Genomic DNA, 18,552 nt, shown 5'->3' with positions numbered 1-18,552 from the left:
CACAAAATTAAAGTCTTGGAGGGGACACAATGGCACAAATGATCCTTTTTCTTGGCCTGTATATGAAGTACACAGATGTTTATTTGATTTTGACTCTGTACCTGAGTGTGTGTGTACACACACGTATGTTTTAATACACTTTTATTTATGATATATTTCATTGTATAAAAATAATAAATTCTAGTGTATAAATTTATCATATATCCTCCAGTGAATAAAAAAAATTCTACCATTTAAAAGCTTTGTACACAAAGCTAAGTACACAAAGAATTTGCACTTAAAAACTTGTGATATTACCAATTTCTTTTGTAGATCAATTTTCTCTTGGTCCAAGCAAAGATGAAGATAGAAAAGACAAGTTTATTCAGGAGGTGGAAAGGGTGGTATGGAGCAGATATAAATGTGAAGCACTGGATTTTGTATTCAAAACTCATTGGTACAAGCAAAGGACAGGCACACCAATTCATGTAAAAGTAACTTAGATGGATTAATAATTACAGTTATCATTAGTTTTTTCCAATATGTCCAAATAATTGGACAATTATTGTAGGTATATTATCTTTAATCCTTAAATAAGTTCTACAAAGTCGAATATCAGAAACAGAAATTGATTTGCCACAGCGCATGTATGGAAATGCTAGGATTTGAACCTAGGTGTGTCTTTCTCCTGTTGTGTCCTTGCCATTACTCCATATTGTCCAAATATTATTATTTGACAGTGGAGTATAATGGACCATGATAAAACCTGGTTCTTAATCCAGAGATGCAAATTATTAGCTGCTTGAACTTGGATAAAATTTAATAAATTCATAGGAACTCAATTTTATTTAATTTGGGATGATTATACCTATCAGAGTTATTCTGAGGTTTAAATAAAATACATATGTAAAGCACTTAGTATAAAACATCCATTCAATAAATTTGGGCTATTTTATTACTATTATTAACTTGTGGAAGATTCAGTTGGTAAGATTATGAAAACATTTCCAAAAAACTTCAGCATCCTGGGGTCATAAGGAGAAACAAGTGGTTGGATTAATATAGGGTTGATCAAGCAAACAGAGGAAAAAGATAAAAGTACTAGAAAAGTGAGGATGCTGGTAAGGAACTCACTTTCACGACCATTCATGGGGTCACTGCCAAGGTGGGAAGATGATAGAACCTAGAAGAAGTTGATTCTCTGAAAACAGGGAACATCTTTGGAATAAGCTCCTTTAATAAAGTTGGGGGTGGAGTGTGGGGCAGGCCTTTTTTTGAAGAAAAGGAATGGAAGAAATTTAAAAAAGACTGTAACTAAGTCAGCCATACCTGATACAGAGCTACGAACATTTCACAGCCCAGAACAATTTTGTTACTAATTCTAGTTGAACAAGAGGACCTCACACCGTGGCTAGTCATAATTCTGCTGCTGATTTGACCTTGAATGCAATGTCTCAGGGCTGCTGAGATGTCTTTACCAAACGGTAGCTGCTCTATTTCTGTGACATCCTCACTGTGAAAATAACTTATTTGGCTGAATAAGAGAATATGGGCTTCCTATCATGAGTTACTCACTTTCACTGGATTTCTACTTATATTCCCTTCTGAATTTCTGTTTACAACAGCCTAACAACATAATTTTTCAGTCCTTCCAGAAAGACTTACTCTTTTTTTTTTTTTTTTTTTTGAGATGGAGTCTTGCTCTATCACCCACACTGGAGTGCAGTGGCATGATCTTGGCTCACTGCAAGGTCCACCTCCCAGGCCATTCTCCTGCCTCAGCCTCCCGAGTAGCTGGGACTACAGGCGCCCGCCACCATGACCAGCTAATTTTTTGTATTTTTAGTAGAGATGGGGTTTCACCGTGTTAGCCAGGATGGTCTCGATCTCCTGAACTCGTGATCTGCCCGCCTCCGTCTCCCAAAGTGGAAAGACTTACTCTTTCTTGCTACTTTGTCCTTTAACTCTAGCACAAGTCTAGAACTCTGCTACACATAAGCAGACCTACTTGATTCCATTTAACTGCCTGATTGCTTTTCCAACTATTGCCAACCTTAGAACCCCAGCTGCTTAACCTGCTGGCTTGCTGTAAGTCCTGCCAGTGTCTAGAAACATTGGTCGAAATTAAACACCTTGCATTGCCACTTAGATACACTTCAGCTCTAAGGAGTTAATCTTGCTCAAGATACATATCTACCAGGTCAAGTCTCGTTGATAAATCCCAGGATACCCCTAGAAATTATGAACAAGCAGTTGGGAATATACAGTACTATATATTTCTTAAATTTTAACGACTTTTACTGCAGCTAATATTAGAAAGACTATTCATTATTTGTTTTCTCTCTGAAATTTGAAGTAATTTAGGTTCTGTCCAGTATCACCTCCAATATCCCCATGAAACATACTTTACTGTGTGCAGAAGAAATGCTAATTAGAGATCCTTTACGTGACAAATGAGACACTGCTGCGAGTGAAGTAGCACTTTGGCGTACACTGAGCTTCATACCTGAGCGCATAGCCTCTTTCTGAATGCTTTCATAGTCATGCCAGTCCTTTCTTCTCAAACCATCTGTCCATGAATAGAATTGCCCATCTCCCAGGCCCAGTGGAAATGTCTGTGGAAAAGGAAAGTATTCAAGCATAAAAAGGAGGTATTTCCTTTTGCATGGTAGGTAAACACAGCCGGGCACATAATAGGCAATCAAAGAATATCTGTTAAATAAGTGAATCCTCTGAGTATAGTGAAAAGAAAGCTATCGCTGGTGACCAGATTTATACACATTTTAAATCTTTTTTTAACCTTTAAAATGAGAGCACACCTCTCCTGCCACAACTACCATTCCCTATTTTATTTCATCCAGAGACACTAATATTTAGTGTGTCACCTGTAAGCATAAATGCCTAGCTGTTTTTATTTGCCCAAAGTGTAAATATTGGTAACGCTACCCATTTTGGTGTTGCATTGAATTAATTTTGTTTTGATTGGTACAGTTTTATTTATTTTGATCAAACATATCTGAACGGCTTTGTAGTAACATTAGCAACCATTCATTGAATGCTCACTATGTGCCAGGTTCTATGTTAAACACTCTGTGTATAGAAGTTTGTTTAATCTTTATGATAGCCTCGAGTTGTAAATCCCCATTTTTCTGCCGAGTAAACTGAGGATCAAATAACTAAAATAACTTGAGGTAAACCACAGTGGCAGAGCCAGGACTTGGACCAGTTCTGTTAAGACCAAAACTGTGCTCTTAAAAATTATTAAATACTGTCTCTCATCTAGATTTCTGGAAACATAGTGCATGTTTATACTTATAGTTGAAATTATCACCCATTCATCAACTGTAGTCACAAACTATAGTTTATGCTTTTCCAAAGTCCGATATGTTATAATGTCAACTTGAAAATTATTTCTGTGTACATTGCTGAAGCTACTTCTTTTTTATGATGTTTATTTCTGGTAATAAGAAAGAATAATCATTTTGAATAAAGTTTATCTTCACAATCTTGTAGTCAAGATAATGTAAAATAAGTGTTTTCAAATTCATATACTATTTTTTCTTTTGTTCTTTTTCAGAAATAAGTAATACATCCACTGAATGAAGAAAATAAAATTCTAGAAAGCAAAAAAAAAAAGTCAATTTAGCCAAAAGATGAATAATTTCAGTGAGGTAATTTTATTCTAACAGCCTTTTCAAGACATAAAATGTCTTATTTCTTAGTTTTAGATAATACAGCCATTATGCTTTTGAAAAAGTATCTACCTTTAGCCCATCGTCATAGCTTATAAAAGATATACTTGTTTTAAAAGGATAAAAATGGGGCATAATATTCTTTTCTTAAAAATGGTAGTTAAAAATCAGAGAAAAGATTTTCCCATAATCTACACATTTCCCTATAATCTACACATTTCAAAGAATTTGTTGCTCATAATATTGGTGAGCTCAGAAAAAAAGAGGGACAAATATACAAAGATTATGGTGAGTTTATATAAAATATTAGGAATACTGATAATTTTTAAAAGGAAGATGAAACAAAAGTTCTGGAAAAGTAAATAGAAAATGACATAGTAAAAGTAAAAGAAAATGGAAAAGTACAGTTTCAGCGATATATAGCAAACATTTAAAAAAGTCAAGCTTTTTTTGAATTGATGATCAACTTATAATTAGAAATTTTTGAACTCAGCTATGCATAGAAAGTATTAAAGAATCAAACGAATAAGAAATACATAACCCATGTTTTGTCTCAGCCATGCACTTACAGTGATAAGTACTGAACACTAATGAAAATCTCCTATGCTGATTTAGATAATACTAATTTACAAACATAACTTTCAGATCAAAATAGATAATTTTAAAATAAATTTTGACATGAAACATGGAGGCATTCTTATGTAAACTCCAGTGTGTAAGCTCTCTCTGGGTACCGGGGACACTCTATTTTCCTTATTTTGATATATGTAAGATAGCGAATTCTTAATAAGTAGTAATATAATGCAGATTGAACAAAAGTTAATTGAACACAAAAGTTAACATTTACTCTCTCCAGAAGCCAAATAAAAATAATAATAAACCATCAGACGCATCAGGAAAGAAGATATTAGAACTCACATAAAGTTTTTGTAAATAGCTGGGAACTACTGGGAAGAAAGTATTTTTTTTATGGCACTGAATTTTCAAAATATGTAAAAACTTGGGACACTTTATATATCCGACTGTCAGGTTAAACGTGAAAAGATAAAGATTGACCATTTTTAATAAGGGGCAGTTAGACTCTTCTGGGTTCTCTCTTCAACTCAAACAACGGAGTGATTTCTGAGGGCCATCCACTGTACTCCCACCCATAGAAGACTGGAGCATGAATGGTATGTTCTCAGGCCACTAGAAACAGTTGAATATAAGGTTGTCAAACTGCAGTGAAAATCAGGGTTCCACGTTAGCCTATGTATCAAACATTGTTAATGAAGTTATCTTCCCTTACTAGACCTCCAGAAAGCTGCCAGCCCACAGCTTACATCCTTACATAAGAGATGGAGGAATTCCTACCTGGAGAATTGAAATCAACTGGAAGAGATGCAGGTACTGGCTCCTAGGTGCACACCCAGTAATCATGTGGGAAATAGCCTAATTAGCAAGCCCTTCTCTACACAGAGAACTTCATATCACTATTTTCACGACTTCACTCATGAGTATGAATAGGCAGCAAAGGATTTCCAGGGATTTTGGAGAGCCTTTAACATATAATTGAGAAGCCAAAAAGGAACAAAAAGCATACCAAACTTGAAGAAAACAGAGGCAATGTAAGGTGCAGATAAAAGCTTCAAAAATTCTAAATTTAATTTTCTCAAAGAACTTTAAGAAAAGTTCCTTCAGAGATACAGATATTTAAAAAGAAGCATTTAGAGAATCAGAAAGAGTTCCTGAAATGTAAAAATGTGATATCAGGGCGAGAAAAACTAAGAGACAGTTTGGAAAATGAAGGTCAAAGGAATCCTACTGAGAAACAGAAAAACAAACAAAATCAGGGACAGAAGGAAAAAGATACAACATTGCAGAGAGGTGGCAAAATGGTAGCAAGTCCAGAGATCCTCCAGTCCCACTGTATAAGGGAATGGAGAGAAGCTCCAGAAAGGATGTCTCTGTGGGAAACACACACACATGCACACACACACACACACACAACTTACTACTTGCATTTAAAAAAAAATATTGAAATGAGAGTTACAGTTCTTCCAAAGAGATTAGAATGAATTAATGATATATATTAAAATCTAAGCAAATGAAAAGTGGGCCAACTGATAAGGCTAAAGAAACAAAACCAATGTACAAAAAAGAAAGCCTAATCATAGCACGTTGGTTGATTCAGATATGAATAATCTAACTGGAAAATTGGCTTAACTAACATAACTATACTGGAGGTTGAGGGAAAGACTGGAATAAGACCGTTAAATAGATATTTTCTATAATGGGAAAGCAGTAGATAAAACCAAAATAGGAAAAAATAGAGAACAGTGTATACACGTTATCTATAAATATGGAGTCATATGACAGAATGAAAATAAAAGATTGACACAGTTGCCCCTTGGTATCAGAAATTGCAAGGAGGGCAAGAGGATTGCTGGTTACCACCATAGTCTTCATAGTATGATTGGATTTAAAACATTATTTGCAACTATTATTTTATGTAAAAAATAAATCTCAAATAAAAATTCTTAGGCATTCTCAGCCACTATTAGTGCTCTAGCAAGGTGTGTTAGCATCAAGAGAACACTTTATAATGGTAGGGGAATCAGGCTAAATCAGACCATCTGAAACTGCTTTAATAAAGGGTATCTGGGGGATTTGCTACACTAATAACTTTTTTATCTGTATCAATGCTACCCATAGACCAGCAGCATCAGCATTACCTGGGAACTAGTTTTTTTTAATTATTTTTATTTTCATTTATTTACTTATTTATTTATTTATTTATTTTTGAGACTGGGTCTCACCCTGTTGCCCAAGCTGAAGTGCAGTGGGGCAATCTTGGCTCACTGCAACCTCCACCTCCTGGGCTCAAGCAATTCTCATGCCTCAGCCATCCGAGTAAGCTGGGACTACAGGCGTGAGCCATCGCACCCGGCCATCCTGGGAACTTGTTAGAAATAATTCCTTTTTCCCAGCTCAGGTCTAGTAAATCAGAAACTTAAGAGAGAGACAGAAGTCTGTGTATTAACAAATTCACCAGGTGATTCTGAGGCTTATTATGGGTTGAGAACCTCTAATCCGTATGAATTGGAATGTGACACAATGGTCACTGTAAAAAAAAAAAAGTCAAATTCATTAACATATAATGTACCACAATCTACTGAAGAATCTTTTTCATATTGAGGGCTGATGACCAATATAAAGACTAGGTATGCTTGCATACCTAATCTAAATCAATCTCAGTGCATTTGTATATAATTACGCTGGTTTTGAAAGCTTAACCATCCAGTAGATGGTGCATAAATATTCTGACCTTTCCTTTCACATGAGCAATCCCCAGTGCCCAGACCCATTTGCTTCTCTTTTGCATTATACCATGCGTCCTCTGTTTGATTACAATAGTACAGATCCATTATCTATGACCTTGTAAAATTAATATAAACAGTATTGTACCTTCTTGAGGCTTATATTTCAAACCCATCATTAGGTTGGCCATTTATTTGTGAGCACTATTCCGGTTTTTCACTTTGAGGACTTTTTATTCACTGTGGTATCACTACAAATAATTAACTTGAAAAAATATCAGGGACAGACGAGACAGAATCCATTAAGTAGAAACCACATGTAATAGTGAGGGCTGGGATCCAGAGCCCATTGAAACTAACATCCTTTTAGATGGGTCATAAGAAACTATTTCCAAGGATAAAACATTACTCAAGGGCAATGGATTTACCAGAGGTAAGAAATTAAAACACTTTTGGAGTCAGGGATGTGACACAAGCACCTTTTGGGGACAGAAATGTGATACACAGTCTTCACAGGGACCTGAAAACCAGGGTGTATTAATCTAGGGAGTGATGGGCTCTGGTGATGCCTGCTACTGTTACAAACTTTTAGGAATCTTAAAGCACCTCCCAAGGGCTGTTGGTCTGGAAATCCCTGGTGAATCAAAAAACTTTGTTTCTTTATCTCTAAGTTAGAGCAAACTTATTTATCATAACTACAAATGCGGATGACAATAAAAATACACATGTGTAAAACTCTGTGAAAAAAAGATTATCTGTATTCTAAAACCTATCTTAGTTTTCATAAATCAATCAATGAACTTTTATTGTCACGATCAACCATATACCTATGATTCTATTTGTTCCTTGGAAGAAAATATGATGTAGTAGAAAAACTCTGGATTCAAAGGCAGAAGATATAAATTAGGGTTTCTAACTATAGGCAAAAATCTGCATGTCCTCTAGGTCTTCTAGGTCTCTCAGCTCACATATGAAATTAGGGTAATAAGAACAATACCTACCTTACCCACCTTACAAGGCTTTTTCAGTAGTAAATTTATATATGATAAAGTATGTGAAAGCCCTTGGTTTATCAAAACTTGATATATAAATACCAATTGTTTTCATCATCCCTGCTATTTTTATAGATATTTGAGTTATTTCTATTGCCTTTGAAAAATCTTAACATAGTCACAGAGAAAAACCTTAAATCATTAAACAAATAATAAATTATGTGGTTGAAACTCTGTTAGAGGAGATGTTAACAAAATATTGTGATGGGTATGATTCTTGTATTAGGCATGATTAAGTTTTTACATATTGAAGACACCTAGGAAATGTTTTAAGCAAATGGAACACTATCAAAAAACTAACACAATGGGAGGACTGTATGGGAAAAAGGAGAAAACTTATGTGTATTCTTATGTAATTTTATCCACATGAAAACTAAGAACCAGGTGATAAACTAGAGTTTAGAAAGGTTTATGTTGTATCATTGATAAGTTCTTCAAGATCATGTAACTAATTAAGTGGCAAGCTAGAATTTGATCCAAGTATGTCTCTCTTTAAATCTTATAAATTAATAAAACCAAACGAACGTGGAGACTTTTTCTGATTCTCTCATTATTCATTTATTCAACCTTTATTAGATAAAGTCCCTTAGAAAAATGTTAAGAAATGAACCAAGAAAGAAGGTGAAGCCACACACAAAAAAATTAATACACAGGTCTCTGAACTCTATGCACTGAGCAAAAGGAAGTCAAGAAAGGCTCTCTAACTGAAGAGTAATAGCATAAAATGTTATGTGGAAGTTAAGGTTTTTCTGTTATTCTTCTAATATCTCTTTCCTTCCTCAGTTTGAACTCAATTACAGAACACGCAATGGGTCTCAAATAATCTACAGAGAAGTTTCTGCATTTTCGTATATGTACAAACATTGATAAATTAGTATCAGAACATAAATTTTTTTGGTGGAAAGAATTATCTTGTTATTTACATTCTGAATAAATTCTCAAATGTGTCATTGTTAACAATTTTAAGATACTGACAAAATAAAATAGACCTTGAACTGGTATCCGTTGCTAAAACTTCTAGTCAGTCCATACTCTTGACTTCCTAAACATATTATCTGAAACAGGATCAGGATCTCAGATGTGTGAAGCAGGCAGAAAGATGTACTAAGCAGTGTAGTTCTTGTATTTAGATCTTAAAATTTTTCAATAGAATCTGGAAATGGGTGTTGTTATGTAAAATCTTGATTTAAAAATTTTAAACTAATTAAAATATTTGCAAAACATATTGTGCTGGTTTATGTCTTTGGGACATTTCAAATCTTCAGTTAGTAGTCCGAAAACTCGGGCCAAGCTTATGTCAGTCTTAATCATGACTCCCATTCACTCTGCCTCAGAAATTGATGGCATTGTCTCTTATTGGTATAAACTTAATGAAGCTTACCAAGACCTGGAACTTGCAAATTTATCCTTTGTATTTATATCAGTATCTGAATAGCCTGAGAGCACAAAATGATTTTTCATGTACCATTTCAATGATACTTGCATAGTAATTCCCCAAGGTGGGTGTGTAGATCATTATAGCTAAAGACAAACATTGACAACACAGGCTCGTAGAGAGAGTTGCAAAAGTCAAAAAGTCAGAGACAGAGTCAGTTCTGGTAAATGGTAATTGAATAATTCTTCGATTTTATTTTGAGGATTAAAAAAACTGAATGCCTTAATCCTCAGCATCCCAGATAAGATGTTTTATCTTGATGACACATCTTTTATGCTGACCACACAAATTACAGGGTGAAATTTTAACATATAGTAAAGTTCACTTTTATTATACATATTTCCTTATGGGATTTATTTGTAAGAAAAGGTTGCTATCACACTCACACTAACAATTGTTATTAAATAACTATATTAATGTGAATAAAGAACACAATTTGAGAGTTCTGACATCTCTTGCTTCCTGCTTCCATCACTCTGAAACTACTTTTTAATGAGATTTTCATTCTTTGGTCAGTGGGAAGATTAAACATCACTTCTTTGCATAGGCAGAGGTCAGATTACCCGCATTTTATGATTTTTTGGTGTGCTTGTGAGAAATTTCTGAAGATACCGCCCTGTTTAAATAGGACTACTGTCTGGGTAGCTGTTAAGGAAAGAAAAAACATTTTGTGTTGATCCCCTTTTCTCCTATATTATTGCTTCTTAAGTTTCAATAATATAGCCATAATTAATTGTTAGTAAACAGAAGCTTCTGTTAGTAAGAAACCAGAGAGACGAGTAGCAAACTATTCTCGTGAGAATAAAGAATAACATTATTGAAAGTAATTTTGTTAAAGGAAATGATCTGAAAGTGCCAGGTAAAATCTTCCCTGATATTAAGTAGGGTTAAGAACTCAGCAGTAGTTATAATCCAGCTGACATACAAAATTTCCATCTAAGCATATGATGTAGGATAGTTGTGCTACTGACCCTCAAAATTACTATAATTTTCACTTGTTTCCATCACAACAGAAACCTGTTAGCTCAGGAGGAAAGCCCTCTGTATCCCTGCTTGCTATGCAGCTGCATACCTTGTAGAAATAGTGAAAAGATAAGCATCTTACAAAAATGACAAATTTTCTGAGAATTTTTTTTCTCAAAGCATTCTCTTTGTGATTCCTAAGGGTGAAGAAACACACACACACACACACACACACACACACACACACACACTCCACAAATTAGTATGAATGTGGATAGCATTTCCATAGAAATGTAAAAGCAAATAAAGATTGTTTCAAAAAAGGCACATATTATATTAACCTTCCAGAATCGTCCATCCCCCTGTTGATGGTGATTCAAACACTCATGGTTTTCTGGGGTCATTGAGCCTGGGTTTTATAACCTGTTGAATTTTTCTTCAGAAGGATATTGTATGGTGCTTCTAGAATTCCATCCTATCAATTCGTCAAGGAAAACACACAGCATTCTCGGTTGTTCTCCAGAATCAATATTATCTTAAACTGTGATGCTATTTTCTTACTAATCTGAATTCACTGTGTTATGACTACAGGGAAACAAGTAACACAGAAAGATGAAATGGGGATTAGGTAGAAAAAGCTATGATCTTTTTTCACCACAAGGGTGATAGTGACAAAGAAACCAAGAAAGAGTGTTAGTTTTCTCCAACTTGTATGTTATCCAGGTGCTTTCATGTATCTACTACCAAAATAGACAGCTTGATAGTACAAGAACCAGAATCACAACTGAGTATATAAAATTAGCATGCAATTAAGAAATGATTGGATAATAGCATGGCTAAGTTATCTGTTTCATATCCCTAAAATATGCCTATATAAATATGTTTAATTTGACTATAGTTATCATCATGTTCACAATAACCAAATCATTATTGCATCAACCACATGTGCACAAATGTAGATAGGACCTCAACATTGTCTTCAATTAGGTCTTTACTACTTTTAGTTTTGTTGGAATTTAAATGGCTTCTGAAGTGATTATTTAAAATTTTTATCTGAAGAAAATTGTCCTAAATGGTGAAGACAATTGAAATATCCAAACTTTGTACTTGAAAGACTCAAAACAAACATATTTTTTGCCTGTCTGTCCTAATAGCTGAGTTGGTGTTTTAAACTCATTCAATCTTTGGAAAAATTTAATGAAAATATAAAGCCATTGTAAATCATAAAAAATTGAACAAATTTCTTTTTCTTCAGCAGTATCACAACCTAACATGTAAAATGGATGATTGGTAAGTCAGATATGTTGTCTAGAGATATAGGGAAGGGGATATTTATACCATATTCCCCTTCTAGCACCAGTATTTTAGTGCTGATGTAATTTTATTCAATCCACCATTCAGCTGCCCACTCAACATGTATTTATTGAATGCCTGCTCTCGCACTAGAGATATAGTGGTAAGCCAAAAGAAATAAAAGTTCTGAGGGACACTATAGTCAAGTAGAAGGAAGCCCTCATTCATATAACCAATATTAATTGAGTAGCTAATATGTGTCTGGGACTGTTTAGGTACTTGGGATTTATCAGTGACTAAAGCAGCGTCATACCCGTGAAGAGCTTACATTCTACAGGTGTACTATTAAAAAAAAACATAAACAAGGAAACTATACGATATTACCTTCAATGAGATCTTCTTATGTTATTTAATCATTGTGAAGGGACAGAGGAGGACAGAGATGTGCTGAGTTTGAGAGACAATAAATTTAAGATTTCTAAGACTTAGAAGGAGAAATTCCTAACAGAGAATTGGACTTACTGGCTGAATGTATCATATAATATTTTCCACTGGAAAATTTCATTCTAAAAAAGTATTTTGCAAGCTATTTTACTTAAATACAGATATTGGTTCTTACGTGGGTAAGCAAGCATCTTTTTAGGCAGAAGTGTCAATACTTTTAAATATCGAAACCAGATTGCTTTCCATTATATTGGCTATCTAGCATAAATATAATTTGTCTACAGTGTTCGGAGGAAGAAATAGCCTCCATTTCCTTGAATACCAAATGATAAAATGTCAAGACTTGACAACTAGAAGAAAAAGCACTTAAAATCTAAATCTTAAAAGGGTCTTGGACCGTGACTTTCACAGCTAATTATTTCAAATACCAGCAGAGATGTTTTTCAAGCTTTAATTTAAAGTATCTTGTTCAACAAATTGTAGACATGAGAGACAATAGATCATTGTGTTTTCCTGGTATCTACTCTGTACTCTGAAAATAATTTACTTACGGGAAAACAACTTCGATTATTATAATTATAGCTTGCCGTCAAAAAGTTTTTTAAATTTAAAACACTCTGTTTTATAGAACATAGATATGGGAATTGAATGGCATATTAATAAATGTTGAGAAAGATTTATCTGCATTTGGTCATAAAACAAAACAAAAGTCTAGATAGCATTTATCATTTCTGTGATAAGGGTGTCATCTACATAACAATGCCATTTATTCTACTTTATTGCCTTTGATGTCTTGAAAATATCAACAAGTAAAATAATTCATATTAATAATGAGAAACATAGATGCCAAAGAATAATGTTTTAAAAAAATTACTTAAAATAACGGTTATTCTTTTGCCTATATTTTTTAAGAACAGAAGGATAATATATATATAGATATACACACTTGCTTAATCTGACATATTATATTTTCTGATTGCAAAGTGATCTAATTAATCTATCCATTTTAATTTGGCTTTTTTTAACATATATCATCTGCCTTCCCAAATGTCTGAAATGGACAGAAATTTCATATTCTTTCAGGAGTTAAAATAATTAGTGGTTAAGAAAAATTCTGGTCTCATGTTGTTAATCTATAAAATGGAAATAAAAAATTTTATCTCATGTAGTTGTAAGATGAAATTGATTTGCTTGTCAAATATCCATTATTATTTACTTATTATTACTTAATAAACTGTTAATGTACATGAATATACATCACAAATGTATCACTTCATTAAATATATCACTTCATTAAAAATCCTGAACACTTGTCTTTCCAATTGTTATTAACATTCAGATCTTTAAAATTATTTAATATAACTACTCTAGAAATAAAGTATAAAAAATGACTATGAGGAATTTCTGGTTTCAGCTCCATCCTATATAAAGTTTGAAGATTGTCATTCTTGTCCTTACAAGAATAAAGCTGAACAAACTGAAAATCTGCAACTTTTCTTGGACCCATTAGAAAACTGAGATTTCAGAGCAAACCACTGCTCAGAATTTTAGAAAGATATGAAAATCTAGAGAGTCCCAACCAAGGTCTCTTTTCTTAGAGCAGAAACTGCAGGACCCATAAACAGGTAAAAACACTTAAATGATAACTTTAATGAATTGATGGAAGCTGAGAGTCAGAAACTCCTGGCGCTATAGTCTTAGGGAGCCCCCATTCTACACTAAGCGTATCAGGTCATCATGAAGAAAATCCAAGAAAAGCCCTCTCATGGTTCTGGCATAGGGAGAGAAAAAGTAACCTTTGTAAAATATGCCTAGAGGGTTTTCTCCATAACAAAGGCCTAAGGCCTACTGTCAAGAGAAAAAGACTTTACTAGAGTCTTATCCAAGTTGGGGAAAGGTCATTTTCCTAAGGATTTTAGTCTACTCTAGCTTATCTGTCTCACCTGAGGGAGCTGGGATGGGCAAAGAGAGGAAACTTATGAAGGGGAACTTATGAAGGATACATACCAGGAACAAAGCCCACTAAAAGACTAAGATTTAATCTTAAAATTATATAATGCTCCCCTCCCCCATCCCTTACCATCACAGTAATAGGGTTACAGTATAAAAACGGTGGGTTAGAGCTGAAAGACATGGTCTATATAAAGAGGAGTCCTTAGAGAAGCCCAAATACAAAGGGGACATGAAAACCAAGACATTATAATTCAGTTTTTGACACCTGTACCTAAACCTACAGTAAACATTCGATACAGGCCAATTCCCCCAGATAAACAAAACCTTATACAAAGATCTAATTATTAGTTAGTCAGTTCCTGTTACCTGATATATCCTAACAGTCTGACGAGACAAATCAAGCATCACAACTATATTCATATAGGACAAAATTTTACAATGAGTAGGCAGTGAATTTAAAGTAACTATAACATGTTAAGGGCTCAAATGAAAGAAGCAGACATAGCTAGAAAAGATGGAGCATGTAAATATAGCAGTGGGAAGTTTAAGAATGAATTAAAAGGAAATGCTAGAAATTCTAAAATATTTATAACAGAAATGAAGAATTATTTTGATGGCTTTATCGGTAGAACAAACATGGCTGAGAAAAGAATCACTCAGCTTGAAGATTTGTCAATAGGAACTTCCTTAAGCTAAAATTAAAATAGAGGAAATTGAAGACTAGCTCTGACATTTTTTTATCTTGCCCAAATTCCTATCTAAAGGGTTTGGAGAGTCATGCTCTACAACCCATAAATTCTCATCAGACAAGTTTATTGAACCCTATATATTGCGACTTACTTTCCAATGTGACTCCTGCATAACATTATGTAACAAAGAAGAAAGTAAAAATATTTTACCCTACATTTTGAAATGGCCTTGCAAAGCTGTCCTTTGTGGGGGAAAATTTGCATCTGTAGAGAATCTCTATTAACATTGCTAGATCTTTTTCTTCCAGGCCCTCCCAATCCTGAGGAGATTAAATAAGAGTCCAGCACCTTTTAAAGGACTAATTAGGAAACATTTGTCTTCTGCTGTGTCTAAGGGCAGCCACAATAAGATTTCAAAAGAACCTTGGTCTCCTGGTCTCTGCAATCTTTTATCTTAACCTCAACATTTCCTTTCTATGGATCCCAGATCTTTAGACAAACCCAACCAATTGTCAGCCAGAACAAGTTTAAATTTACCTATAGCCTGGAAGGCCCCCTCCCCCACTTCCCATTCCCTTCTTCGAGTTGTCTTGGCTTTCTAGACCAAACCAATATCTCTTAAATGTCTTTGATTGATGTCTCATGCCTTCTTAAACTGTATAAAACCAAGCTGTGCCCCGACCACCTTGGGCACATGTTCTTGGGACCTCCTGAGGGCTGTGTCACAGGCCACGGTCACTCATATTTGGCTCAAAATAAATCTCTTCAAATATTTTACAGTGTTTGACTCTTTTTGTTGATAAAATAATGGAGAAAAAAAGAACAATCCAAAACTGTGAGAGATAAAATATTTGAATAAACACTATGAATTTTTCAAAATTAATGAGTGACACAAAACCAAAGATCCAAGAAAAACAGACAATACCAATCAGAATAAATACAAAAAAAATTTACACTTAAGCATATCATATTCAAACTGCAGAAAACAGAAGACAAGGAGAAAATCTCAAAAGAAGCCAGAGTGGGTGGGAAGGGCTTTAATAATGCTTTACCAGTAGATAAACAGGAGTAATACTTCTAGAGGACATCTTTTCAGAAACTATGCAAGTAAAAAGAGTTTGGAATGAAATATTGAACATACTGAAAGGAAAAAAAAAACAAAAACACTGTTAATAGAATTCTATACTCAGTGAAATTATGTTTCAGAAGTGAGTACGTTATAAAGATTTTCACAAACAAAAACTAAGAGAATTTATCTCCAGGAGAGCTTCCCAACAATAAATGTTAAAAGAAGATCTTCAGGGACAAGGAAAATGATATAGAATAGTTCAAAAACTCAGATTTATGTAAATAAAGAGCATGAATAAATGAAGATAAAATGGAATATTTCATTTTTCTTATTCTCAATTAACCTAAGAAATAATGGTTTGTTTAAAGTAATATTAATAACATATTGGGTGTATATAACATATGAATAGATAAAATGAATGGCAGCAATGTTCTAAGGGACTAGAGGAAAGAATTGAAACATACAAAGCAAGGTACTGTTATTTACTGTGGACTTAGATTAATTAGAATTGCATAATGAAAACTCTAGAGTAATATTAAAAATGTAAAAGGAAGTATAATTGATGTCTATGAAAGGGGGCAAATTAAATTATATAAAATAGTTAAAACTATGCAAGGCAGAAAAAGAGATTAAAGAAGCAAAAAACTACGGCAACATATAAAAGTTACAGATATAGTGAACATATTAAAAGCACTTTAAATATGAATGGTCTTAGTAGAGTAGTTAAATGACAGATTTTTAGATGGATATAAAAACATAATTCTCAACTAAATTTTGTTTACAAGCCTACTTTAGATATAAAGACTAGGATAGAAGTAAAAATGATGGAGAAAGGTACTCCGTGGTAACACTAATCAAAAGAAAAATGAAGTAGCTAAATTAATTTCAGACAAGTCAGACTTTACAAGAAGAGAGGAAGATTAAAATGATAAAGTAGGTTAGTTCTCCAAGAAGACATAGTATCCTTAATGTGTACGCACCTAATAACAGAATATCAAAAACTGATAGAATTGCAAGAAAACATAGACAAATCCATTGTTACATGTGGAAAACTCAAAACCTCTCTTTTATTAATTGATATATCAAGTAGGCAGAAAATTAGTAAAGATAGAGTTGACCTGAACCATACTGTCAATCAACATGATCTAATTGATATTTTTAGAATATTCAATCCCAAAACAATAGAATATACATTCTTTTCAAAAACATTCACCAAAGTAACCACATCATAAGCCACAAAACACACCAAATTTAAAAAGAATAGAAATCATACAAATAATTTTCTTGGGCTATAAGGGAATTAAACTAGAAATTAATAAGGGAAAGACTGAGGTAAAATCTCCAAATACTTGGAGATTATATAACACATTTCTATACTATACATGAGTCCATAAATACCTCAGAGAAATTTGAACTAAATGAAAATAAAACATCAAAAATTATGGAATGCCCTGGAGGTAAATTAATAGCAACTAATACATACATTAGAAAAGAAGAAAGCTCTGAAGTTATTAATCTAAGTTTCAACCTCAGGAAACAGAGAGAAGAGCAGTTAAAGCCTAAAGCAAGCAGAAGTAAAGAAATCAAAAGGCCGGGCACGGTGCCTCAGGCCTGTAATCCCAGCAATTTGAGAGGCCAAGGCAGGCAGATCATGAGGTCAGGAGTTCAAGACCAGCTTGACCAACACGGTGAAACCCTGTCTCTACTAAAAATACAAAAATTAGCTGGGCATAGGAACGTGTACCTGTAATCCCAACTACTTAGGAGGCTGAGGAAGGAGAATCACTTGAACCCAGGAAGCAGAGGTTGCAGTGAGCCCAGATCACACCACTGCACTCCAACCTGGGTGACACAGGAGACTCTCTCTCAAAAAAAAGAGAAAAGAAAAGAAAGAAAAACAGAACAGAAATTAATGAAATTGAAAATAAAATTAATGTAATGAAATTGAACCAATTAAGTCAAAAGCTAGTTCTTTGAAAAAGGGTTGATGAAATTGATAAATCTCTAGTGAGGCTATCCAAGAAAAAAAGAGAAGACTATGGAATCCTACTTAAAATCCCAACAAGTTTTTTTATAGATATTAACAAACTGTTTCTAATGTTTATATGGAAAGACAACAGACCTAGAATAAGTAACACAATACCGAAGAAAAGGGACAGTCAGAGGACTCAAATTACCCAATTTCCAGACTTACAGTGTTACAGTTATGAAGACACGTGGTACTGTCACAGGAATAGACACACAGGTCAATAGAAAAGAATACAGATGCCAGAAATAAACATGCACTAACATAGTCCACTGATCTCTGACAATGAAGCAAAGACAAGTCAGTGGAGAAAGGACAGTCTGTACAGCAAATGGATATCTGTTACATTAATACATGCAGCTATATGAAACTATCAACATCTAGACATAAATTTCATATCTTTCACAAAAATTAATCCAAAATAAATCAAACACCTAAATGTAAAATACAAAAATTATAAAACCCCTAGAAGAAATCTTAGGGTACTATCTAGGAGACCTTAGTTTTGGTGATGAGTTTTTAGACAAAAAAGCAAAGTCCATCCCAGGGATGAAGCCCACTTGATTATGCTGGATAAGCTTTTTGATGTGCTGCTGGATTCGGTTTGCCAGTATTTTATTGAGGATTTTTCCATCAATGTTCATCAAGGATATTGGTC

At 33.9% G+C, this 18,552-nt stretch overlaps 1 protein-coding gene across 1 annotated transcript in view; it reads right to left on the bottom strand.

Moving 5' to 3' along the window:
• Positions 1–18,552, bottom strand: part of GALNTL6 (polypeptide N-acetylgalactosaminyltransferase like 6) — a 1,281,746-nt gene that overhangs the window by 845,925 nt on the left and 417,269 nt on the right. Inside the window, exon 3 of the mRNA XM_032148915.2 lies at positions 2,486–2,594. Coding sequence (XP_032004806.1) covers positions 2,486–2,594 — 109 coding nt within the window. The remainder of the gene's footprint in view (positions 1–2,485; positions 2,595–18,552) is intronic.

This window comes from Hylobates moloch, unplaced genomic scaffold (assembly GCF_009828535.3).
Source record: "Hylobates moloch isolate HMO894 unplaced genomic scaffold, HMol_V3 SCAFFOLD_3, whole genome shotgun sequence".
Taxonomy (NCBI): Eukaryota; Metazoa; Chordata; class Mammalia; order Primates; family Hylobatidae; genus Hylobates; species Hylobates moloch.
The sequence above is the reverse complement of the archived record's forward strand: the minus strand, read 5'-3'. Positions and strand labels throughout refer to the sequence as shown.